This window comes from Phaenicophaeus curvirostris, chromosome 11 (assembly GCF_032191515.1).
Source record: "Phaenicophaeus curvirostris isolate KB17595 chromosome 11, BPBGC_Pcur_1.0, whole genome shotgun sequence".
Classification (NCBI taxonomy): domain Eukaryota; kingdom Metazoa; phylum Chordata; class Aves; order Cuculiformes; family Cuculidae; genus Phaenicophaeus; species Phaenicophaeus curvirostris.
Window position 1 is genome coordinate 3,228,598 of NC_091402.1, and position 26,543 is coordinate 3,255,140.

The 26,543-nt window shown below is 40.2% G+C and overlaps 1 protein-coding gene across 1 annotated transcript in view; it reads left to right on the forward strand.

Moving 5' to 3' along the window:
• The window catches only part of LOC138725126 (IQ motif and SEC7 domain-containing protein 3-like), a 180,083-nt gene extending 160,786 nt beyond the window's left edge, over positions 1-19,297 (forward strand). Inside the window, exons 3-5 of the mRNA XM_069865713.1 lie at positions 11,569-11,625; positions 13,245-13,331; positions 18,961-19,297. Of these exons, the coding sequence (XP_069721814.1) occupies positions 11,569-11,625; positions 13,245-13,331; positions 18,961-19,027 (211 nt within the window). The 3' untranslated portion in view covers positions 19,028-19,297. The remainder of the gene's footprint in view (positions 1-11,568; positions 11,626-13,244; positions 13,332-18,960) is intronic.
• The last annotated feature ends 7,246 nt before the right edge of the window (positions 19,298-26,543 follow it).

The window sequence follows — 26,543 nt, forward strand, 5'->3', positions numbered from 1 at the left end:
ACTGGTATATCCCAAACCATTCAAGATGAATTCAGGCCTTAATTTAAAACAAACAAGCCAGTGGTACAGAGTGATTTTGGTTTGCAAATGTCATCTGGTGTCTGAATTGCAACTCATGGTACGTAAGCTGCGGTGATTCTGCAGAAGCTATCCTGTATGATATTGTTTGATATTGCTCAGGTGATCCATTTATTCCTTGCAGTACTGGAAGCAACAGAAATCTCTGCAGAGAAAAATGGTTTTGGGAAGCAAATAGTTCACTGGCTGTGCAGGTTATCGATGTTGGCAGGTTATTAATGCTGGTAGGACTTAGTAGGACTGAACACTTACTGTGACAAGCTGTCTCTGCTGAAGCCCATGGGAGTTCTTCCAGTCATTTCAGTGAGGTCAGAGTAATGGTATTTAATTCTTTTAGATTGCATTTAGGATAATGATTTGGGCATCTTATGTCTAGGTCTTTTCATATAGTGGCATCAAGTGACAAACTGCTGATGTACCTTGCTGAGTAGGCTTTGTAATGCTAGAGAAAAGTGCACCCCCAGTGTTCCTAGCTCTGTCTTACTATGTTTTTCTTACAAAGGAAAGCCTTTTTTCTAAGTTAAAAGCTAAGACTAAATATCCTGTGCAGTTACTAACTTTTCACTTTGTAGTATTCAATCAGTTGTAAAACATTTTAGTTCATTCTGCTAAAATACAAGTGTGGGCAGGCTTTATCCCATGCTTATTCATCAGGCCAACTTCATATCTATTTAGGGAAGAACTAAGGAAGACCGTGATCTAAAGATATATTGGTTCAAACAGCAGCTTAAGCACGTGCTTAACATAAACTATGTAAATTAGGCTGTTGTCTTGAATAAAACAGGAAGAGCTCAGGTAAGTTTAGAGCCAGATAGCGTTTTTTCCAGTTATTGATGTATCTGGACACTTCAAAACAAAAACTATAAACAGTCTGAGAACTGGTTCCAAACACACATAAAAATGCTATGCGCTCTAAAAGCTCATGACATTATCCTGTCTAAAATGAAAGTTTCAATGGCATTCATCACAGAAAAGGGAGGAATAGCTATTAAATTACTAATGCATCTTTCACATAAGAAAAAGCTACTGGTTTTGGGTATGCTAGATACTAGAACTCCTGGTCTAAGTCACCAAGCAATGGGCATCGGTTCTGAATTTGTGTGGCTGCAGAATTCAACCTGCACACAGCAGCTGAGGGCCTTCCTGTAGCGTTAGCAGTGGTGAAATTCGTATTTCCTGCACAATTTGCTTTTGCTTAAAGGTTTGATTTTTCAGTCTTAATATCCCTCAAAGCCGAGCTTTTGGAAAACAGCTTAAATGATTAACTTTTTCACAATCTAACAGATCGAGTGACTCGATCAGAGTGTTTCTCCCTTGATCTGAACTGATTATCATCCAGACAGCACATTTCTGAATACCTGTATGACTTATTCTTCACTTTTCATTCAACCTGCATGCTGAGATGTGCAGAGATGGGCTTAAGAACAGAAGAATCAGACTGAAATGGCAAGATGCTCTCTGCCTCATATACCAGCGGTGATTGAGCTGCTTGACTCCGCAAAGGATTGGAAAGCTGTCTTATAAGACTGTTTATGGAATGGTTTTATTTTCTTAGCAGGCATTTATCTGTGTGATGTATTGATTGCTATTAGAGGCTTTTGGCTGTGATGTGTAATTTCACAATAGAAAAGCACCTTTTAAAACTGCTATTTCATAAGTGCTTTGTATTTGGTATCTGCTAAAAATGAAGTAGTATTTGAGTAATTACAAAGCTTTTCTGGAGCAAGGGAAGATACTTTAGGCTGTCTTTGGTGCAATAGAAAAAACACTGGTCTTAGATCTGTACTTCTGTGAATTATTTTAATTTGTGGAAAAGGTATTTAACATGCAAAGTTAGCAGATACTGAGTAATCGGGTTTATGCTGTGCAGTGTTGTGTGGGTGTGTTTCAAGCATGGATGCTTCAAATCAGGGCTTCATTGTGAAGTGGGGTTATTTTGCTGAGGTGCCTGATCATGCCATGAGCCTATGAGTTACAGGATCAAGCTCACAGCAAAGATTTTGTGAACGATATAAACAAAGCTATTTAGAAATTGCCTCATTAGGCCAGATTCTGTTTAGTTCACTCTTTCTGCTGCACGGGGCAATGCTACATCAAGCGTGTGCTGAGGCAGATGTAGCTTTCTTAAATTGAGGACTAGTTAAGTACGTGTTGGCACTGTATCCAAGCCGTAGAGTCTGATTGTGTGGTGGAATGGAGAATGTGGGGGCTTTTCACTTGCCATGAGTTGTTGTTTCCCACTGCACTGCTCTAGCACTAACACACGGTGATGTGACACTGGGGCTGTGGCTAGTCTGCCAGTCATAGAGTCATAGAACAGTTTGCGTTGGAAGGGACCTTAAAGCCAGTTCCACCCCTGCCACGGGCAGGGACACCTCCCACTCGATCAGGCTGCCCAAGGCCCATCCAACCTGGCCTTGAACACCTCCAGGGATGAGGCAGCCACAGCTTCCCTGGGCAACCTGGGCCAGGGCCTCACCACTCTCATGCTGAAGAAACTCCTCCTCATGTCTAGTCTAAATCTGCCCCTCTCCAGTTTGTACCCATTGCCCCTCATCCTATCACTCTAAGCCTTTCTGAACAGTCCCTCCCCAGGCTTTCTTGCAGCCATTTCAGGTACAATCCTACCAATTATTATCAATTTTACCTTTGTCAGGATAGAAGGTTAAGCTGAATGAGTAAAGCCAAGTGCACATCTACTGGATAAAACTCTTATCTTTGTTTCCAGGGTAGCAGGAACGTGTGTGGCAGTAAGGTGGGGTGAACAGGAGGTTGTAAAGTTAACTGTTTGGCAGATGACAGACCAAAAGGGAGCACCTCGGGTTATTTTGACACAGAAGCTTGTCATTTGCCATTTTGGACCAAAGTTCATCAGAATAACTCCTGCCTTACTACCTTTTTAATTATTTTATGCTTTGCAAAGTTACATAATTTAGTAGCATCTTTGACAGTTTGTGCTTCTCTTCAGCCTGGGAAGCTTCACAGGTGATGCTGTGATGGGTAGCATTTGGCTGGCCACCTGCTGTCTCTGATTCTGGAAATATTACAATTGGCCACAAAACAGCTATGGACTGATCACTTGACCATGGCTAACAAGCTCTGCCCTCGTCAGTGTGTTCTGGTATATATTTAACTTAATAATGGGAGCAGATGGTCATTATGTTGATTCATGAAGCAAGGGAGGAAGCTCAGCTCTCTTGATGACATAAGACCTGAATGTAGAGCTCTGGAACGGGACACAAAGCAGGGAAGGGGAGGGAAAAAAAGCAAATTTTTTGTTGTGTATAGGGTTTTTGTTTGCTTCATGAGGCCGGCACGGGGGTGGTTGTTGGTGTTGTTTATTTGGTTTGGTATTCTTCACAAAGGACCACTGTGGACAGGGATGATTTAAAAGCAAGTTTAGGTGACTCATCGAGCCTGTACATATGGTCGCTTCCCTGGAGACAGAGACTGTTAGTGCACAGGCATGGTGCTGCTGAATACTTGCACCACTGACAGTGCTAAAAAGGGAGAGGGGTGTGATGGGAGGGCAGTAGGTTGTAGAGTTGTGAAGCTTTGCTAGTAATGATGACCAGTGTTTTGAGGAAACTTCGAAGGGAAAAGCTAATATTTAAGTCGTGGTTCTTCAGTATTTTTTTTCTTTGCTAAGAACAACTTTGTTTAATTGTCTCCCCACTTAATAGGCTGTAACTGGAGATTTAAACAAGAGGCTCATTTTATGAAATATTCAGCAGTTATCATTGTTCACTAAAGCGGGAAGTTCACAGAATCCCAACCTGATCAGCTCGAAGGAACAGCTCAATTTGGTTATTCAATTTGTAATTTTCACATGAGAAATATGCTGCAGAACATTCTCTTGAGCAAGAGCTTAATCGTGTGCTTTGGTTCCTGTTTCTCCTAGCTGCTGATTAGCTTTACTGTCTTATCAGTTTATGTCATAGTATGTGACTATAAATTGACTTTGCAGTGAAGAGGGAATACGGTTTGTCTTCACAGATGCTGCTGTTACCATGGAGATACAAGGACCAATGGCCTTTTCTTGGTTTGGACTGTACTACAGTGTTCACACAGAGATGGTGCGTTTGCAAATGCAACATTTGGTGCTTTTATATTTCAGTCTAAATAGCAAATGAGAAAGCATATTGTTTTTTCTTGGTGATGAAGTTTCATAATAAATACAGATTTGGTACTTTTTCTGGAAGCAGAAAGCAAACCCACCAGGAATGTGAGAACAGTGTGGCTGATCTATGCTTGCTAAACCTCCTCTCTGGGAAAAACCTTTTGGCTTAGCAAAATATAACCCTGTAGAGCCTTTGGGTTTATCTGATGCAGTGTTTGATGCTGGTTACATCACCAGCTTACTTATCTGTGATGTTCCACCGTGGCTGATCTTGAATGAGCAGGCAAAAGCTGTGAATGTGATTTTTTTTTCTCCTTAAGAAAGAGCTTTTCTACCTCAGATTGCGTGAAAGAAAAATATAAATACCAAATCCACAACACACTCAAGGATGGCTTGCAGAAGGTGTTATTTGTGAGTACCTTTTCCTTCTTCATCTGTCATCACGTCTCTGATATCTGTGTTGAGGATTCCAGAAGTGGGAGTAGTGATCAGTTTATTGTTTGGTAGGTTTCTTTCTGTGAACCATTTTTAGGGTGTTACCTTTTTAGCAAATGAATGATCTGGTTTTTTAGAAATGCGTAGATGATTACTGTGTTTGTGCATGTGAGTATTTAAAAAATAACGTAATAAAGTGAATAAGCCTGTGTTCAGCAGTGAAAAAAATAACAACCCTCCCCTTTTGCATACAAGAAGCAATGCAGGACGCTAAGAATTCTGTCTCTGATGAGTCAAAAATCTCCCTTCCATTTTGTCTGAATGCTTTGTCATATTAAAACGTAATCAGTCTTTTAAATACATAAACAGTAGTACAAGGATATGGACTGCAGTCTTAAGCAATACAATATCAAAAAGGCAAAATACCATTGTGGTTTTGTTGTTGTTGTTGTATATGTGCTTCATCAAACCTAAGGATGCATTAATTGCTTATTATTTACCTGAACAGTTTCTCAAACACTATAGTCAGCACAGCAGGAGTTTAATATTTCATTCATTTAATGCGGTGCAGCAGCTCTTCACACAACTTGTCTTGTTTGGCAGAAGAGCCAAGTGCTTATCCACTTGTAGCCAAAGGAAGGACAACGCTGAAGTTTGCCTCCTGTTTATGGTGTCAGCATCAGGGTATATATGGAAACCACACCAGGTGCTTTTATTCAGCTCAATTCTCGTGGTTCCACATGACCCTCACTGTGAGGTTTCTCTTAAATCGTGCTGCAGTGTTGTTCCACTTCAGGGAAAAATCAGAAAAAATAGTCTCAAGTGTGCAGTTAAGTTGTCGTCTACCACCCACCCTCAGCAGTTCACTTCTAATCCAGTGTTTGGAAATGGCTGTACCTGCTATTTGCGTTTCTGAACTCTACTTAACGAGCCTCTCCCTCCAGAGTTAAATGTAGGTTTGCCAGAGGATCATTCATTAAGCAGATGCAGTTCTCATCTATAGCCTTTTCCGGTTATTTTAATAGCACCTCCTTTTAATATAAGGGTCCTAATTAGAGCGAAACTGCTTCACGTTCAGCAGCACTGTCCATGCAGGCATAGTAAGCACAACCATTCAAAATTAAACTACTCAAAATGAATACTGGAAGAGTATTGCAAACTGTTCTTCAGTTTTCTTTAGCCATTTGTTCGACGTTGATGGTACAAATGGTTAAATTGAAGTGGTTGAAAATGAAAATAAATTTGGAACTGTAGATTGGAAGTTGAAATAAGAAACATGCACATGGAAAACAGGTTGTAGCCTTCCAGGTATACGTGGATCAGCTCTAAGTACAACGCCGTCTGTTTGTAGAAAGGAGGAGGAGTAATGTTTGTGTTAGACTCCATTTTAATTGGAGTTCTGGGACTCGGGGATTTTGTGATGCTGAGCAGGAGACAGAATTTTTTATAGTGCTCATTGTGTGGTGTTAAAGAATGTTTAATCTCTGTAGCTTCCTTTCATTAACAGGGGGGGGGGGGGCACTTCTTTATAGAACCCTCTTGTACAGTGTTTCTCTATTACTGCTTGCATGTTTGGTATCTTTTACCTCCCTCAGCACGTTGCTGTAGCAAACAAGATCAGATCTATGACTTCTACAATTCTGTATTTTATCTCCTGTTTAAGAAAGTTGATGGTGATAGTTGGAAAGAAGGAAAATGTAAGCCTGGTGGCTTTTTTAGAACTAACTCCATAGAACATTTAGATACATATTTTCAAAATCTTTATGTTTTTTCAAACTGATCTATTCTGAATACTGAAAACGTACGTTAAACAGTTAAATATACCAGATCTGTAATGCATGAGTAGGTTTCGAGATGAAAACTTAAATACTGTAAATCTGTAAATGTCCTAATAATATATATGCTAAGGACTTTTGCTTTTTAAGAAGCTTATCTTCCTTACATCTTAAGAATACAATGCAAAGAGCTAGATTGTTTCAGTTGCAAAGAAAAAAAGCTAACCAAAGGCAAACTACTAGGATTAGCAAAAGTGTTTTTTCAGATGCTCCACTGAACAAATGTCCTTGTACCATTGTTTGAAGTAATAAGATTTGCCTTGCTCTAAGTCTCTCCTCTCTGTATAATTTAATTCTATGCCCAGCACTGTTTTTCCTCTTTCACGATCTTCAAATCCAGTATGTATAGATGTCGCTATTTGAACTGGGTTTTACTATGATTATTGATCGGTGAAATTGTAGATGTGGTTGTATTTTGAGTTGTAGTTTCTTGGGAAATCTTGGGGCCTGATTTAATAATGTGGGAAATACAGAAAAGAGGCAGTGAATCTATCAACTTTCTGATTTAATCTACACAGCTTCATGTCTCTTTGCTCAAAAAAATTTATTCCTGGTTTGGGACTGTGTGGGGGTTTTTCTACAGATTTTGAAAGTGACTAGTAAGCACAAATGATACAAGTGCCTTTATGTGCACTGTAAATTATTGTACATCACCCTTCAGAAGAGATGGGTTTGTGGTAAGACTTAATTAAAAGTGAAATAAACGTTCCTAATTGTAAGTGCCTACATATTAACGATCTTAATTAAATTCACTCTAGTTACAGCTAACCCAGTATTAGGGGCTGCCTGCAAACTGTGCATTGGCTAGGACACAAGAGAATCACTTCTTGCCTGTTCATACATGCTAGTACTTCATTTTTTTGAAACTAAAGAAGTTCATAGTAATTATTTTTAAAATAAGTATCTGTACTATTAATAAGCATTGTATTCTAGGCTGGGACAAAAATAATAAATGCTTCTGGTTTAGTATGCTGTGATGGTACTGGTTTTATTCTCCAGTCAGTAATTATTTTAAAGCCCTTTTGATGGAGGAGAGGTCAGTGAAAGCTCACCTAATCAGCCTTTTGAAATCTCCAGCTGTGGACACTTGAGCTGGAAATACATAGAGGGTAGTATTATTCCAAACAAGAACCTGTCAGTTTGCAGTTCTTCTGCAACCTGTACTCATGCTGGTATTTCATCATTTTGATAACAAGCAAATTTTATGTATTCTTGAGCAAAATTCAGCCTGCACGTGCCAGTCTCCTACTGCTGTCGATTTTATTGGATGTCCTCAATATCTAGTGAAACTACCTCTAATTTTTACTACGAAAATCCTATCCTATAATGTTTTTAACTAGGTTATATGATTGCTGCATGGGAGGGGGACAGAGATGAAAGGAGAGAGATGCCAGCATAGCAGGACTAGAACAAATGTAACTACTTTAATATCTGGGTGTTTTTCTTGACTCTTAGAGTACCACGTCAGGTAATTAGATCACTTGATTGCCACAAGTTGTCTTGTTACCCTCCTGTGATTTGGTGTCCAAGAAGCTGTGTACAGAAAGCCATCTTGTAGAAAGGAAATTACAGGAATAAAGGTATTAGTTGTAGTCTTCTATAGTGGATGACGATGTCTGCCAAGTACATGTGAATTGTTAAGGTTTTTAAATATGCAACCATAAAAGCAAAAACAGCATTTGATTTTATATAGTTGCCATTCCAAAAAACATGTAGGAAAAAAACTGTAGTTAATATAATACCGTGAAAAGCCATTGTATTTGCAATATGCCACCACAAGCTGCCTTTGCCATACTTGGCTACTGCCTGCTGGGGTGTAAAATGGGATGAATCAAATAAAAAACCAGAAATTTTTTTTCAGTGCTGCTTCAGAAGCCAAAATCATCCTGTCCTGTGTACTTTGAGTGAAGATCCAAACAGTGAAAGGAATATCTTGGGTGTCAGAACAGTAGGGGTTTGTCCTTGCAAATGTGGCCGGCTCATCTGCTAAATCCCCTGTTAGTGGACATGTCCACAGACAGCTACAATCAAACTGGGGTTGTGGGGACATTGCATGAGTTGCCGTATCAAGCCATCTGCTCTTTTCTCTGCTGGGGTGAGCTTCCAAAAAGCAAGTTGTCTTGTGGTTGCAGTCAGAGTGCTGGTTCTGAAAGCCTTTCTAGCATGTTAATAAGCAGACTTTTAGCTGGAGTCAATATGAGTCCATATTATTGTGACTTTTGTTGCTTGGCACCTCTTTGGAAATCAGTATGATTGTATTTCAAGTTTTCTTTCTCCTTACAGGTATGATTAGATGTAGTAAACAATAATAGGACAGCCCTTACTGGTGTTTAACGAGAGTCTTTTCTAATCTCAGCCAGCCATTACTCTGGATGTAAAAGAATGTTATTCTTCTTCAGGATAAAATACTGAGAAATGGAAATATTCTCTTTATTAGCCTATAGGCATGAATCCAGTCAAACAAATCATTCTTGGCTACCTCAGCTGACGACGAAGTGAACGTGCTTGTGTAGGCAATGAACTTGTCTAGCACTTCTGCTATTTACAGGCTAATTTAAAAAATGATCTGTGCTACCTAGCGCCAGGGATCCTGAGTGCCTGAGGCATTGTAGGAGCCTGGGCTGGTATCAATTTTTTTTGTCGTGCTTGCACATACTCATTGGAACAAGCACCTGACGGAAAAATGTACCAGAAGAAGAGGGAGAAGGCAGATGGAGGTGAGCAGATCGCTGTTTCAAACAAAGAAGGGGAATAGCGTGTAAAGTAGTATGGCTGAAGAAAAATGCAGCAGTTAAGATGAGCAAATGTACTTGGAAGACTCCTGTCGTCAGCCACATCATTAACTTTATACAAAAAAAGACAACCCATCCTGTTCCAACCCCCTTGCCATAAGCAGGGACACCTCCCACTGGATCAGGCTCCCCAAAACCCCATCCAACCTGGCCTCAAACACCTCCAGGGATGTGGCAGCCACAACCTCCTTGGGCAACGTGGGCCAGTGTCTCGCCACTCTCATTGTGAAGAAATTCTTCTTAATGTCTGAATCTGCCCCTCTTCAGTTTATCCCCATAATTTATAATGGCATCAGCCTGCTCGTAGGTTTGCACATGCTTCAAATGAAACAGTAGCAAAATAAAAATATCATGTCTTGTAGTAAGTACCATGAGCTGTTCAGAGTTAGGAGGACAACCTTCTCCAGGCTCACAACATTTTGCTGGAGGGAAGTGCTTCATGCTACAGCCGGTAGTACCGTAGCGCTGCCCTGCCGCCAGAAGCAGGAGGATGGTTACCAGCCTTCTGACGAGGACATTTTGATAACAGCAAGCGGGTAGCCTCTTATTCTGTTCTCCCAGGTTGTTTTAGAACCAATACTGAGACATTGTCCACTGCGTTTGGGAGGCTTGTTGTGATTGTTAAGAGTAAATGATAAAATTATGGTTGTAGCTTCGTGATGATCAGTAATCTTTTTCTCAGTATTTGTGTGTCTGAACAAGACTCTAGTACTGGAAGGATAAAAAGACTGGCCACTTCTGTTTAAGTGTTGTTAAAATGAGTGGTTTCTAATTGCAAACATAATGGAATTTACATAGAAACGCGAGGAACAGTTAAACTTATTTTGGGTCTGCATATTTACTTTGCAGCTGGATTGTTGTCATTATGTTGGTGTCCTGAGGGACATCAAGATGGGATTAGGTTTGGTTCTGGTTTTATTGTTTGAATAGTCTGTTCTCAAAATAAGTTGTTTAAAAGAAATTGATAAGTGGTTTTCTGTCCGTGAGGACCTGCGGGAGCTGGAAGGAACTTGTCCTGGAGGCAGGAAATTGCAAAGCTCCTGTGTCCACTGGGATGTTGCAGTAGTGTTTCAGAAATTGAAATTACTGGAAGAAGCATCTGTCAATTGAATTGTTTGTCTTGTGTCAGCGCCGAAATAGCTGTGCTCTGTTTATATCTTAAATCATCTTTTGAAGATCACAGATTAGAGATGTAGAAACTAAACTTAATAGGGCCAAGTATCTCTGAAACTGTGAACAGGGGAAGTGATTGCTTCTCCAAATTATTTAAATCTATGTCTTCTGATGTCTTTAGGTGCTGCAACTTAGCAAGTCAATTCTATTTTGAATGCAAATTTATGTTGAAAGCTGATTGAAAGATCTAGCTATACAGTTTAAAAAAAAAAAAAAAGAAAAGACATCTGACTCTTGAACTTTTTCTGATATGTTCCAGAGAAGTACATGAACAAAGTGCTGTTTCAGCAGGTGATTAAAGGTGCAAAATGACACATACAGATCTTAGATTGTGCCACCACAAGGTGGATTTGCTTTGGGTAAAATTAGCATGCTGTGACACAGGCCATAAAGGCTGAGCCTCATCTTTTGTCAGGCTGATTGGGCATCGGTCAGTGTCTGGAGCAACCAAGGCTCTGGGGCAAGATAGACCTGCATTTTAAAACTTGGAGCAGAGTCCAAACCTCTTGTTTACTTCTGAACTAGTTGGACAAAGAGCCTATCTTTGAACACCCTAAGAAATGGCCAAAATCTAACCTTAAGTATTGTACGCCTTTGACATCTGCAATGGTCGTGTTGGAACACAGCAATGAAACATGGTGAACGCATTACACGCCAGCCGCTGAACATTGTCTTCTGCTTTATCTGCTCCGTACCTGCGCCTTTGGCACTTCTTATTTGCTCTCAAGGTGATTGGACTTGTACATTCCTACTGCACCTTCAAAAAGAAACTCAAAAAAGTTGAGCTCTTAACCAGTCTTGTGCGATAGGTGAGTATAAACCTTAACTGCCAACGAACAAGCTGCAACCACAGAGAGAACCTTCTTCATTATTGTTTGTATTTTAGTGGAACCTTGAAAAGTTGGAGCAGGACAGATTTCTGGAACCTTGTGGGAAGATTCTCTTTGAAAGCTGTGTTCAAAACGCTATATTGAACAAAACCGAATCCATGTTTTCATGTGTTTATTCTCTGAAGAAAAAGGTACTATTGATGAAGATAGAGAGATTTGTATAGAAAAAAAAACGGGTGGTGGGAAGGGAATCTACGACACCCTCATACTAATTTCCTTCTTTTGCTTCTACTGAAAAAAACTAGGTATTTACAAAGCAGGAAGCAGCGATTTCATCCGTGTGATCGGTTTCCCCACCCAATGTGAGACTGTCGTGCAATGCACACTTACCGTGTACCGCCCTGGTGCTGTGAATGGTGTGGAGCAGCTTGTGTGAATATTGTATGTGGTCCTTGTCAGAAAATACAGCTTTTACGTGTTCCAGCTGCTTTTGTCATGGTCCATCACTGTTTTCAGTAACACTGTCCATCTTTCTTTAGAATTGTTCTGGTCATCTTTCCAAGTGGTTTGAAGGTGGCACCCATTAGTAACCGTGCACTGTGAGGCGTTAGCAGGGTATGTCCCATGATGGCAATCTGACTTGGGTCTGAATTTTATTGCACTTCTGTTCCCAAAGCTCAAGTATTAGACAGGAGTTACCATCAGAAAATCCAACTCCTCTTGGCCATGCAGTTGCTGACACACCGTTGGCAATGGCAATCAGAACTGGCTGACCTTGTTTTCTTAAAAAAGGCTCAGTAACTGATTCGTTTCTGAACAAAGACTGTTTTATTTTTTTTTTTGCTTAACCACTCTCTTTGATCTTATAAGAAAGTGACCTCACAGGATTCACTTTAAGCCTCAGGGATGCAGAAGAATCAAATCAATCTTCTGAAACCTTTGTCAAGATGCCGAGCAGTAGATGGGGACGGGGAGAAAGGTGCATGTGCGTATACATACACACATTCTCTACTTAATAGTCAGTTTGATGCTTAAAAGTTAAATGAGGATTTTTCAATTTAATGGCTACTCCTTCCCTCTGCACGCACTGTAAGAGCTAGGAAATATTGATTGATTTTTTTATGATTTCCTAGAAGAATGCTGTGTCTTAAAAAAATTGATGAGGTGGTTTTATCATGGAGGACTTACTGTGCTAAACCTTGTTTAATGTTTCCTGGCACAAACATTAAAAATGCTGAGAAGTGGACTATGTGTTGCTTGAAGATTTTCTAAGCTTTACTTCAGATGCAGTATCTTGTCTTGCGGCTCTTCTGTATTTTTAATGAAACAATACAAACAATGATCTGGGTGCAGACAATCTTTTTGTGTTGTAAAGCCTTTCTGATTTTTCCATGCTTTGAACAACTGACATAATTAAATTAGTATTGCACATTTCCGAATATTGTTTCAAACTGGGGTGAAACTTAGATTCGTTCACGTTTATAAGCGGCATATTGCAATACGTTTATAATTGCTGGGCCTGAAGAAAGCTTATGTCCATATTCATCACATTGTTCCTCCTCATGCTTAAGCACTGTGTTTGTAATTCCATTAACAAACAAACAGCTTGACTGGTGCAGAGTAACATGCAAGTCTGAAGCTTCATTTCCATAGGAATTTAACCCTCACTGTTTAGCTTTTGCCTTTGTCCCGCATGGCAAGGCAAAACCAAACTCTTAAATTGGCATTTTATCTTAATTTTGCAATAAAACTTTGATTCTTCATTGCAACAGTTCATCACTGTCATTCTCGATGCGCATATTTAAACCAGGGGACTATTTCCCTCTTTATTGCCTGGGATGCAGAATTGACAGCTGTGCATCAAATTTCAGTCAAAGTTATCATGAATTTCAAATAATCCTATTAGCATCTGCTTTTCCCTGAAAAAAAGCCCCTTTCTAAACACTCGGTGTTTGACTTTGTGTTTTTCCTTGTGTCGTAGGTCTTTAAATACTCTGCACCAGTTTTGCTGTCCAGCTCCATTGTACCATACCCAGCTAGCTGTCCCTGCCACACACTCAGAGTACAGGTAAGAGTAGATATGGTCCAGCCACTTGTTATTTTTGGAGAGAGATCTAATGTTACGATTTGACATAAGACAAGGCATAGGAGTTTAAGTTTTAAAAGAAAAAAAAAAGTATTAGAGGAACATATCAAACATCTGCAACATCTTCTAGGATAGTCGCGTTCCCTTCTCTCAGGTGCTCAATTTGCACGGTGAGATGAGTTTGTGCTGTAAGCAGCACACCCCTCTAGACTCTGGATGGTAGGAGGACGCTAGTTGTAGGATTAATTCTCACAAAAAGAACAGATTGAAATGTTTATTTAGTTTATGTAGGATATTGATGTTGTTCTGAGCAACACTTCTTGGAACCTCTGGATATTCCGTGACAGTACATGAGGAAAGGCAGGCCTGTGGCGCTCTGAAGGTGAAAGGCATGGACCTGCAAAAGGCTTAGCCCTGCCTTTTGATTTCAATGGAAGCAAGGGTTTTTTTAAACAGATGCAAGCCCTTGATGGCAAGCAAAATCTGCCCTGAATATATGTAAATATATATATATTACAGCTAATAAAGCTTTGTTTAGCATAGATGTCTTTACTATGTGTTTTCCAAGTTCTCTTTGATCAGTAATTGCAAATCTTAGTACAATTCATTATCAGTGCCAGTGTTTATTTTAACAGTCATCTTATAGAAGCATCAAAGGACAACTAATCTAAGTAATTTTAGATGTGAAAACTGTTAAGAAATTGTGTATGTCATGAAAAAATTGTCTTTAATTTTAACTTTTACTGTTAGTGATTAACTTGGTGATAATTGCCAGCTCATGAATAATATCAATATCAAAATATTGGAAGTCCGGTGCTGAAAAATCAAATCACTTTGCAGTAATAAGGAAAGGCAAAACCAGGCAATGAATCCTAAATCTGTAAATGCAGAAACATATTTCTGATTTGAGTCTTTCATCTCTTGGTTATCTCCAGCCATGCATGTTTGGATCCATCTTGTTGTTTGACATTGCAGCATCTGTTTGTATGTTTGGGGTTTTTTTCTCCCATCAGAGCTCTCATTTTATTTGGTGGTGGTGAATCCATAGCTGAGCTGTACAACAACGCAGTATTCCTGCAGTGAGGAGCAGGACCTGAACACTGTTAGATTCCCCATTTGCTTTTTAATGTAGCTTTTGTTTTTTTATTTGCCCTTAGTTTACAATACATTAATTTCAAGGACTTGTTGAAGATCTTCCTGTAAGGCTGTTGATGGAAATAACAGTTGTTTCTTGAATACTTCAGTATCTCGCTCCACATAGGTTATTATTCTTATCAGTAGTATTTCTCCTGGAATTAAAACTGATAGTGGCATAGCTTTGTGCTTTAAAAATCCCCAACTTTAGAGGGTTTTTTTTGGTCTTCTATCTTTTTGTCTTCACAGTAAAAATATAAATGGCCTAAGTGTGGCTCAATCTGTGAAGCATGTACAATTTTTAAAGTGTCAGTATGTAAAACAACATGTAGATTTGGATAATGCCCAAACATAGGCCATAAGACCTTCAGCTTTTGTTAGGGATTAGGCTGTGTGAAGGAATTAATTTCTGACCTTGTTTACTCTCAAGGATGTTTAGGTCTCCAACTCTTCAACTGTGTTTAAATATAAAGCCATAATTCAACTAGAATTGGTGGAGGTACGGGAACTTCCAGCAATGCATAATGTAGTGGTGTTGCCCGTATTCACCTCATGGTAACGGAGCAATGAACTATCAAGACTGGGCTTTAAATTTTCACATATATTCGACAGTATTAAATTTAGATTTTAGTCTCCCGTTTATCAATTTATAAATAGAAAGCATTAGACACAAAATGAACAGAAGCGAATGCTTCATTCTAACTTCAGTTTTGAGGCTTTATTTAGAAAATACACAGTGGGATTAATTTTGTAGCCCAGAATTAAAAATTAGATTTGTTCTGAAAAAAGCAATTAATGAATGCACTACAGTGAGCTCTGGAGCATTTCTGATTTGCTGTTAGCTAATTGCTGGGTGTTTTATTCACTCCAGCAGTTTCATTTCTAGTCAAGATGATCTTTGGCATCTGTTTTGAATTGTTAATAGGGAAATAATGCATTTTTAATAACTGCAGCTATTGCCGTAATCCCTTGCTCATTTTACAGTGTTCAAAATAGACAGAAATAATACAAGTTATCTTGCATTCTCTTATTGTAAGATAAGTCTTAGGAAGCTGAAGCTTATCATGTACTGACAGCTAGTTCCAGTCAGCCCATGGTTGCCTCCTGGGTTTGCCTCTTTTGATTTATTTTTGTTTGGAAGTTAAAAAAAAAACCACCAAACCCACCAAAACCAACCCAGTTCCTTCTGTAGTTTGGCTTCTTTGAGTCCCTTTCCCTTCCAGCCTCCCAAAGGAGAGCCTTAAAAGCAACGTGCTTCAGTTTGAGGCCACACATCCCGAGCAGTGTTCTGTGTTTGTTAGAGAACATTTGAATACACGGTTTATGCCTGGTGGGAAGGGCAAGGTACAGGAGATGCTGGTACTCCCTGGAGAAGCTGCCAAAGGGACCTGGATCATCTCAGCTGAGCCTCTTGCTTGACATGGCCTGTGTTGTCTCCGTGTCCTTGCAGCCAGAATATGTGCAAAGCAGAGCCCAGAGCTGGAACGGCATTCAGAGAAAGTCAGTTTAATCATTATTATTTCTTATATATTTATTTTTTATGTATTTATTTGCTAAATTTAGTGCACTTTCTGTAAAGCACAATCACTGCAAATTTTCTCTCATTTCAGGACTTTTCACTCATGCAGCAAACTGACAAGGGAAGGAAACTAAAACAATAACAATAAAGTATATACAAATATACTTTATTAGTATATACAAATATATATATTATTAGTATATATAAATATAGTGCCCAGGGAGGTGGTTGACTCGCCTTCCCTGGAGGTCTTTAAGGTGTGGGTGGATGAGGTACTGAGGGGCATGGTTTAGAGATTGGTGGGAATGATTGGACTCGATGATCCGGTGGGTCTCTTCCAACCTGGTGATTCTATGATTCTAAACACATCCATGTAAAACCCTTCAGTGTGTACTCCAGCCTCCCCGTGTAGGTGCTAAGCTGCCTTGCACTAACACGCACACACTTCTGTGCTCTGCTAGCTGGACATCACTGAAATCTCCAGGTACTGAGCTGTTTATGCCGCTCTTGAACAGGCAGGGGTCATGCACAGCCTGAGGACAGTTCCCCAGCCCAGCCCTGGAGAAGGCCTCCTGCTCTGCTGAAATCAGGAAGCTGTTTTGTTTCATTTTTAAAAGCCTGTAGCTTTCAGCCTTTCAGGCTTCTGTGTGAGGAGTGTTCCAGCAGAAATGGATGTAGGAATGGCTCCACAAAGGAAGGTACAATGTTAGAAGAGTGTCCATGCTTGGGGAAAATAGCCTTATTCATATCCATATCCTTTGTATGGATGTGACAGATTTGCTTACCACTAATATCAAAGCATGATGTGTTTATTCATAAAGATTTCCTTGTTCTGATTTGCATGAAATGTTGGCTGTCACTCATTCCTTTCTCCATCCACTTTACTTTCCATCCTCCTGATATTAAACTAGATACCCTTATCATGTCCAAAATCTTGAAGCTAGAGATTTTTCTTTTTTTTTTTTTTTTTTAATTTTCCCCAGAGATACCTGTGAAAACAAAAAGATAATGCAAAGGATATTATAGTACCAAAGAAATCCCATCTTTTTCTTGCAGTCTCTGTCTGCTTAATGTTTAATCACCACTCTAGGAGGTAAAAACATTATTCTGAAAATACTGTACTTATGTGAAGTTTTAATGTGGAATCTTTGTTTCACCAGGTAATCTTGGCTTACATGCAACAAACCACTGTATATAAGGTGATAGAAGGATTGATTGTGCTATTTCTTTTTGTCTGAGCCACTGGTAGGCATTGTGGCTGTTTTGTTACCGTAACTGGTTAACACAGAAGCTTAACCTCCAACAAAGTCCAGCTGACAGATGCTTCTATATTGTGCTAGAAAGGTTTGGGTTCTCCTAAGTTTTTTGAAGAGCGCAGTGGGAATTCTCACACGATGGACAGAGGCAGGGAAAAACTGAGAACCTTGTGCTTAGATGCCTGAAAGTGAAAAATATCTCTGTACAGGTCAGTTTGGTTCTTTGCAACTCTCCGTTTACTTTTTCCCTGATGAACACTGAACTGCTTACAAGGCTTTAGACACATGGCAAATATTTCACATACTTCATACCAGTGTCTATAAAGACACCCCACATGACACAGCAGACTCCTCGGTCCTGTGGTAGTTTCCCAGTTAAATACTAGTCACAGGTGAAGCTGTAGCTACACAAGCTGTATTTTAGAATCCTTCGTACTGTCAATATGACTATCTATTAAACTTTCCTGCCCCCCAAAAAGTAGAATAGGAATCTTTTATTTCTAATAGAATAACAAACGCCTACCTGTATAACTTATCACTGTACCCTCTATTATATGCAGAGATTTAGAATCATGACAATATTTTTTCAAACTGAGCAAAGGAGCGAAAGCAAGATAGCTCAGAGCAGCCAGCAGATTGCAACCAAGATGCGGTATGCTGCTGAATAAAGCAAAACAGATCCAAGCTCTGACCAAAACCTACACCCTGTGCTAAGTCAGCGTGAGGTTTGGATGGTTATGTAAGGCATCTGTGTTCAAACCCTATGGCAAAGGAAAACTGGCATAATTATAGTAATACTTGGAATTTTCCACTCGATGCCTACGTGATCTAGAGATGCAAAAATGGTGAATTATGCTCATACATGGCAAGCTGTTGGTGGAATAGCATGAAATTTACTATTTGTTTTTGGATTTTCTTGTTTTTCTTCCTTCATTATGTTCCGTTCCATCCTCCTCCTTCAGCTTGTTATTTAGTTTAAAGGAAGTGACCCCTCATGGTTGTGTTACTGATAAAGAAGCGACCTCGTACAAGCTTCCTGCTAAGCCGGCATCCCTTCCTCCACCCGCCATAAAGCACATTATAGCATTACAGATGTAGGTATTCCAAACTGCTTCTTTGATAGCCTTTGTGCCTTCTGGTTTGTAGCACCATTCATGATGCTGGCAACTCTGCATGGCAATGGAGTTCTTCCTTCTACTTTAAGAGAAGATAGGGGGAGGAGTAATGTGCAGGTCTGTTAATGGTCAGTATTTCTGTGTGTAAATCACCAGCAGAAGGGGGGAATGCATCCATTCTGCATTTTTGGTGGAATATGGGCAGTGAAAATACCTGTGGAAAGTTTCTTTTAAAGGTGTTAAAAGTAAAGGGGCTGTAGCCACAGTATATATATACAGGTTATGTATATGACTTAATGTCATTTTTCTTTTGGGAAGAACAGAAATTGCCCTTTCAAAAGAGCTTTTGCCTCAGAGTTTTAACTCTAAGCGTTGGCCTGGGTTCATTTGGTTGTTCTTCATTGTGTTGAAAGTCTTGTCTCTGAGATTGTAATGGGTTAATCAGATGCTACTTACAAACACGTTAAACTATTTTTGGATTTAAAAGCAAAACCAAAAAAAATCTCAAGCTTAATTTTCCTAATGCTTTTCCCTATGATTCTGTCCCTCTGTCTCTTTTCTTTCTTGCCCTCCCTCTTCCTTGGCAGGGAAGATAATGTTCTGCACCAGTTCTGCTGTCCACCTTCGGGGTCTAGTAGTCCATCTTCAAGATAACAGAAGCTCGGGGTCGCTAAGTGTGCAGTCAGTGCTACATCTGTATAGTCCATCTCTCCTCTCCTCTCTTACTGGTGTGTATGGGACTGACGCTTGCATGGATGCCATAGGAGTCTGATTCATGTCAAGTTTGAGTTATTCAGAATACAGCCGTAAATTTTTTGCCGTCGACGCCTGGTAATCTCTCTAAGCTTTTCTACAGCTCTCTTCCTTCTGTCCAATATTTAAAACACACACAAACTGTAAACAAATCCATAAAATGCAGTTTGTTTACCAATAAAATAAACAGTACCATAAGACTTTTAAGTGTACTGTGAGTTTTGTTACTGTATTACATGGTCACGCGCTATGAAGGATACAAACTAAAGTGATTTCTTCTCCCCTAAATGTTGAGGATATGGGATGGGAGGGAGCTGTTTCTTATCATCTCAGTTAGGCTGGTTTTGCTGCTAACAGTCCTGGAGTCTTGTTTCAAGGTTGGACAAAAACCTATGTGCCATTTTATGAATGCTACTATATTGAGATTAACCATTCTTTGCTTTTCTGAGGAACCAGCACATTTACATTGTTGCAGCGGATACTCCAGCTACCAGTGATTACAGTTTGAAGCTTTCTTGAGGCCTGTCTTCTAATTCCATTTGTCTGTGTTTGTGAGTCTTGTACTAAGCATTAGCAAAACCACTGGAACATTACTCATGTACGCATTACTTAATTGATGACAAGATTACTCTCTAGGCTGTGCACAAGATTGTGGTTAAAGGAAGGAATTTGGAATGGAACGGTCCTGTAGCTGCAACCAGGTAATTGTGGACATGTCCACAGGTGTCCAAGTTACCATTGCCCAAATGGCACTTCGATTACATCTTTCCAGACGCAGCTTGTGACTAAAATAACTAATTTCTACTGGTTGGATCTTCCAAACTTAAACATCCCAAGCAAATACACCAGGAAACAGAATTTCAATGAACTGGCATTTACTAGCCCAAAGCTAGCAAGAAATTAAAACTGTCTGGGGGGAAGAAGTGGCTTATGTAAAGGCAGAGGTGCTTGAGTACAAGGTGAAAAGCTGGTATTTATTTGTAGTTATATGCGGTATTGAGGATGGGAGAAAAGGAAGATCATCAGGATCAAGACGGGAAGAGCTGCCAAAGTAGCGTAAGGCTCATTCTCCTCCTGTATAATGTGCTTTTTTATCACCCTGAAGGAATACATGTGAAAAACAGAATATGGGTTATTTGCTTTCCAGTTAGATTTGATCTACCATTTCTTAAGATTTTACCAATATTGTCCTTCCTGTTAAATGTTTCCTTGTGCTTGCCTTAGATATGAGTGTGAAGCGGCTAAGGCCCAGGGAAGAATTTGTTCACTCAAGACTGATCTGCCTTGACGATTTTCTAACAGTCTACGTCCTTTATTCTGATTGCAGACAGTAAGAAATATACAGATTCTTCTGCTATTTGGTATTGAATGTTCCGTGGCTCCATGTGTTTCTCAATAACTTGGCATTACAGCGTATATGAAGTGCTTTCATTCCCACTGTAAAATGTGGAAATTATGGATGCAAAAACTGTGTCGTAGCTTAATGCAGCTGAATACATCCCTGGAACAGCTCAAATGTTTACTGGGCAGGGTAAACCACTGACATGTTTGGATGTTGCTGACAATTTAGGTCTTCTACTGCTATAATTAAGAGTTGCTTCCCAAAGATAGAAACAGTAGGGATTTCTGATATTTTGACTTGCTTATCTACCTCCCAACTGTAAATAGTAATTAACTCTCTCTACTCAGTGTACTGAACTGAAGCACTGTAATTATTCTCTTCCATGGGGTAGGATTTGTCAAATCTTTCAATAAATTTCTTTTATGTATTTGTGTAAAGGAAAACAGAGAAGAAATAATACTATTTAAACATGAAAATTAAAGCCACACATTCCGGTGCCAACCCTCTTGCCTTGAAGAGATGGCAGTTGACTATCTGGAATGTGGTTATAGTTAATGATGCGTCTCAGGGGGAAATGAAGTCAAGGACTGATCGGTGCTCGTCGGTTGTTTTCTATGCGGTAGTTTTCCAATTAAGGGAAAATAGAGTCATTACAAGTTGCTGCCATTTGGAACAATTTGAGTTGGTATCCATAGTATCATCAAATCATGGAATTTACTCTTTGGGGAGCAAGTAGAGGAGCTGACCTTCTCTGATGCAGTGAAAGTCAGAAATGCAGAAGTAAACATTTTCCTGTTTAATAAAACAATGGCTGGCTAAATAAAACATGCTGTGAACCTCAGGATTTAGCACTAGAACTTAGCAGGGGTTCTCTTTAGTTAACCAGTTTAAATGCATTGACCTAAATTCTGTATACCATTTTATAAAACAGAGAAATGTACCGGTGGAAAAATTTCCTCTTTCTCCCAATTTCTAAATGGATTTGCACTTACGAAGGATGAAAACTGTCTTATTGTGCATTCTAGTACAGAAGGTGGAGGAGAAATGGCATTTTTTATATTTTTATAGATCAGATTTCTTCAGAGCTCAAAGGACTGAAGCAAAGCTGCTGCTTTCACGGAGCTCAGTTAGAGAATTTCTCCTTTGGCATCTTTGACACTTGCACTGATGAGGATCAAACTATTTTGTTTTTCCTCTGCAATGTGGAGTTCTCCTTTGCAAACCTATTGACGTCTTAGATTCTTTTGGGTGGCTCTGCCTAAAATGGGTGGGTGAGACTTCAGATTTACAGAGCAACTACTGACTTGTCATTATTTTCTGCACGTGTTTTTGGGAAGTCATGAAAGCAGCTCAGAGCAGCGTGTGCAGACACCGAGCGTGAATGGTATGGATTTTTTTGCACCACTAGATGGAGCAAAAAACAGTTCAACTGTGACAAATTAAAGACTCATCCCCCAAAGCAGACTTTAAAATAACTCTAACTAGCTAAAGCAAAATATGGTGTAGCATGAGGAGAAGAAATAAGCCCCTGAAAAATGTAGTAGGCTGTAGATCTTAAGTATGACTGAAATCAAGCTTTTAACAATGTCCCTCATCCATTCCACCAGCTACTTAATTGAACGTGGATTGCCACGATTTCAAGCAACTTGAGATTCATGATGAATTTGAATTACGTGTGTGGTTTTAAGGTTAGGGCAGCTCCTTACTTGAGCAGGGGCTGGGGATGGCAGGATGTAATCTGCTGATCGGAGTGAAGCAGCATTAAAGTAGCATTTCAGCATTAAAGTAGCATTTCAGGTAACTCACAGAGGTCATTGTCAAGAGGCAGGAGCTTGGCTGCTCAGTACGCATGTTCAGAAGACACAGCCTGCTTGAGAAGGCTTAGTCCCCCTGACACCTTCTGACTCAGGCTTCGGAAAGGGTGACATTCACCTTTACGTAATGCTGATTTGCCAAACTGACCGCTTTGCAGTGCAGCACCAAGTCCTTTTTCACTTCAAATGCTGAAACGGAGTCGGAAGTCGTCAGAAAATGGAAACCCTGAAAATATCTACACAAACACCTGTGAAAGTATTTACGATCTTTACTTTGGTGCCAGGATTATGAGTGTTAGAATTTTCTGAGATTTTTGCAGTAGTGATTGAACAGTTCCTGAAGCAGTGGCTGGAGGGAGCTCCGATGCAGCCTGTGTCCCAGCTTTCTCAGTAAGTCAGACATTACAAATACGGCCTCTTTTATTATATGAAGCTGTAGATAGGAAAAAAAAAAAAAAGGGGGAGGCGCCTATATTTACTTCTGCATGCTATTAGCACTGGAGATGGAGAAGTGTTTGATCATGTGGAATGGCATAATGGATATATATGCCAGCATGTCCTAAGCTTGCAGTTGTTTTTGTGTTTTATAACTATTATCATAAATACATCCCTTGCTTGTGTAGTTCGGTCTGCCTCTGCCTTTCTCAAGTGCAGAGTCTGTTCTAGGGAAGGTGCTTGTGTTTAACAGTCTATGAATAGCCATGGGGGGTTTCCCACATCCTACTGTCAGGTGTCTGCTGGCTATAGAGAAGAAGAACGAGACAAACATGCAGGGATACTTCTCTGCTCTGGTAGGTCATGCCAAGAAACTAATCCATAGGTGATGTCTGGTAGGCTTTCAAATGAAGAAATTGATAAATACTCTTTTTTTTTAAAGGCATAAAATAATTTCAGGACTACTAGGTAGGTGTTTTTGTTGTCAAAGCAGCAGAAAGCCTGGTTCAACTGTTCCACCTCTGCTGAATTATTATCATTAATTCCGTTTGGGTTCCACACCTGTACTTGCAGGGCATTTTATGAACTTCTTTCATGTACAGGTACATTTCACATTTTCTTTTAACTTAACAGAACGTGCGCAGCAGTTGCTCAGTCCTGGGTGGGGAATGTGTGCTCCAGCACAGCTGCACGGAGAGTTTGAATCATCATCAGAGCTTAATGTGACTCAGCTGAACAGAAGCTGGGGTTTTATTCCCCTCTTTTCCTCCTGTAGTGCTTGGTGAAGGGTACTTTGCCTTCATTTCTGAAAGGAGGTCCTGGTGCAGGACAGGGTTACCCGTGTGTGCTGGTGATTGAACTCAGTGCGCTTAGAGGATGGTTCCCAGCTACAGTTGGGGGTTCACTGGTGCTGATGAGCTAACAAAAATAGGTAAGTAAAGAGGAGACAGACCTTGATTGAGTCAATTCACAAGGAGAAACAGCATCTAATGAGTCCAGTAAGCGTTTTTCCTGGCTATGTCTGGATCAAATTCAGCCTTCTGCTCTCTGCTACTCATTGACCTTTTATGACTCAGTCCTGCTGCCATTTGCTTTCCACCTTGTAACACAGACATGTGCATTCAGTGATCCTTAAAAGAGGCTCTGGAGACTTTCTGTGGATGGGAGGGACTCGCTCACAGTGAGTTATTTTTGGTTTTCACAGCAGAATGGTACAGGTTCCAAACAAACTAGCTATAGAGCCAACGTGGTCTGGTTTGCGCAGCAGTTGAATGGCAAACATTTGGGTACCCGACTTTGATTAAATGAAGATGCCAATAAGGGTGAGAGATTTCAGAGATCCCAGGTAGACTGGGATCAGCTCAGCTAACATCTTTATCTGTAGTTCATGCCTTGGTCATTTCTGTGAAATATGTGTATTGCTGGTTTCTGTTAGAGCTGGGGATGAGATTTTTAGGAATCATCACGGTCATTACGTGCATTTACTGAACAAACTGAAAGCTGAAATGTCCCATTACCTAAGACCATTGTTTCCCATAGTTACGTTTCCTTTCCATATTCAACTGAAAATATCTGCATGCTGTATTTTTCATGAAAAATATGTCCCTTCCTAATTTCTCATGTTTCAAGTAAGCGCTTTTGTTTCCACAACCATTAGATTTTTTTTTTTGAGGGGGGGGGTTGTGTTGTTTGTATGATCTTTATGATCTCTAGCCCTTAGTGATATTTTTTTTGGCTCAGGTATTCATAGAACAAATGCATAAAATCAAACCAGTTCATGGCCCGTTAATGTAAGCATTTTTTCCAAAAGAAATTATGTCACATTTCATTCACCTCTGAATTTTTTTGTTCTAGACAGTCACTGGAGCATTTGCACACCTGAAAATGAGATAGTATTGAAATCAGTCGTGCTCTCTTCCTCAATTAAATTAATCTTTAAGGAGAATTCAATTAGTTGTAATTGATATTTTATGACAAGGTTTTGCCAGAGGCTGGTGTACTACAGATACAATTAATCTCAGTCAGGAAATGTTAGTTAAATGATTTTATTTTGTAATCCTACAAGCAGGATTATTAATGAGGTGACGTATTGTGACACTGGAGAGGACAGGCAGCTAGCCTCAGTCTCTCAGCCACAGCAGATGTTTCTGACAAACAAGTTTGTTTGCTTGTTGGTCACGAGGTGTCTGATTAAAGCAGTTTTGCTCTGCTTTGTTCTTTGTCGGGGGTGAGCTCTCAGCTGTGCCTGCTGCTGGCAGCTGGCCGTGGAAGGCACAGGATTGCTGGGGGTGTCCCTAGGATTTAGGAGGAAACTGAGGTGCTCTCCATGTCTGTAGCTCTTCGAAAGCCCCCAGAGCCAGGTCTTCTGCTTTATAATTAGTCTTTATTACTGAAAGCTGCCCTGGGCAACCTGGGCCAGGGCTGCCCCACCCTCATAGTGAAGAAACGGCTCCTTATGTCCAGTCTAAATCTGCCCCCTCCAGTTTATACCCATTGCCCCTCGTCCTATCACTCCAGGCCTTTGTAACCAGTCCCTCCCCAGCTTTCTTGTAGCCCCTTCAGGTACTGGAAGGTCGCTATAATATCTCCTCAGATCCTTCTCTTCTCCAGGCTCAACAATCCCAACTCTCTCAGCCTGTCTTCACATGGGAGGTGCTCCAGACCTCTGATCATCCTTGTAGCCTCCTCTGGACCCGTTCCAACAGCTCCATCTCCTTCTTATGTTGAGGATTCCAGAACTGGACACAATACTCCAGATAAGGTCTTTCAAGAGAGGAATAGAGGGGCAGGGTCCCCTCCCTTGCCCTGCTGGCTATGCTGCTTTTGATGCAGCCCAGGATGCGGTTGGCGCATGTTGCCAGCTCGTGTCAGGCTTCTCGTCAACCAGCACCTCCAAGTCCTCCTCCACAGGGCTGCTCTCACTCAGTCAGTCATTCAAGCTGTTCTAGTTCCCATGGTACCTTGAACTGTGCTACTGTAATACCAATATGGCAATCACTTGTGACCTCTGTAGTTATGTAAAGTATGTGGACATCTTATCATGCTTCAGCTGACTCCTTTTATTATGAAAAGCCAAGATAGAGAGAATTGTTAGTGTGTTACATTCAATTTTTATATATGCTGTACTATATGAATGTATTTATGAATATATTTGAGCACACACAAATATGTAAATGCATAGATTTTAAAGATCCAGTGCTTAAACTCTCTGGTATTTGCATAACTTCCTGAAGGCTGGGTGTCTAAATGTTGGACAAGAGCCACTACGCAGTGGACCTGTGGTCCTGCAGCTGCCCGTAGTGAAACCCAGCCACGGTGCAGAAGAGTTGTAGCCAACAGGACCTACATGGGTGCTGTTGGTGCCTGTCTCAACTTCTCAGGCATGTCTAAAAGCCAGTGTGACTCTGTGAATTTGCTTTGCACTCTTGAGAAGTGTAAAGTACCTTTTAGCTGAAAAAACATGTTTCCTTTCTACGGATGTGGCTGCTCTGTAACGTCCCCATCCTGCTTCCCACATGCACGCTGCTAACCCTTCTTTATGTTGTGCTGCCCCAGACATGCTGACGTAGCTCCCGTTGTGCTTGGTTTCAGCCTCTGTATTGCTTTGCTCGTTGCATGTTATTTAACTCGCATTTGTAAGCCTTTTCTTCCAGAAAACAATGATGCTTTTAAACAAATTGAACCCCAGTTGTAGTTCTCTGGGTTCACAGCCTGCAAAAGGAACAGAATTCCTAAAACATTTACTGTGCCTGTGTAGCGGTAAAAGGTTGTTCTCTGTTTAAAAGAAGCATCACAACCTCTGACAGACTGATATAGTGCACTATAA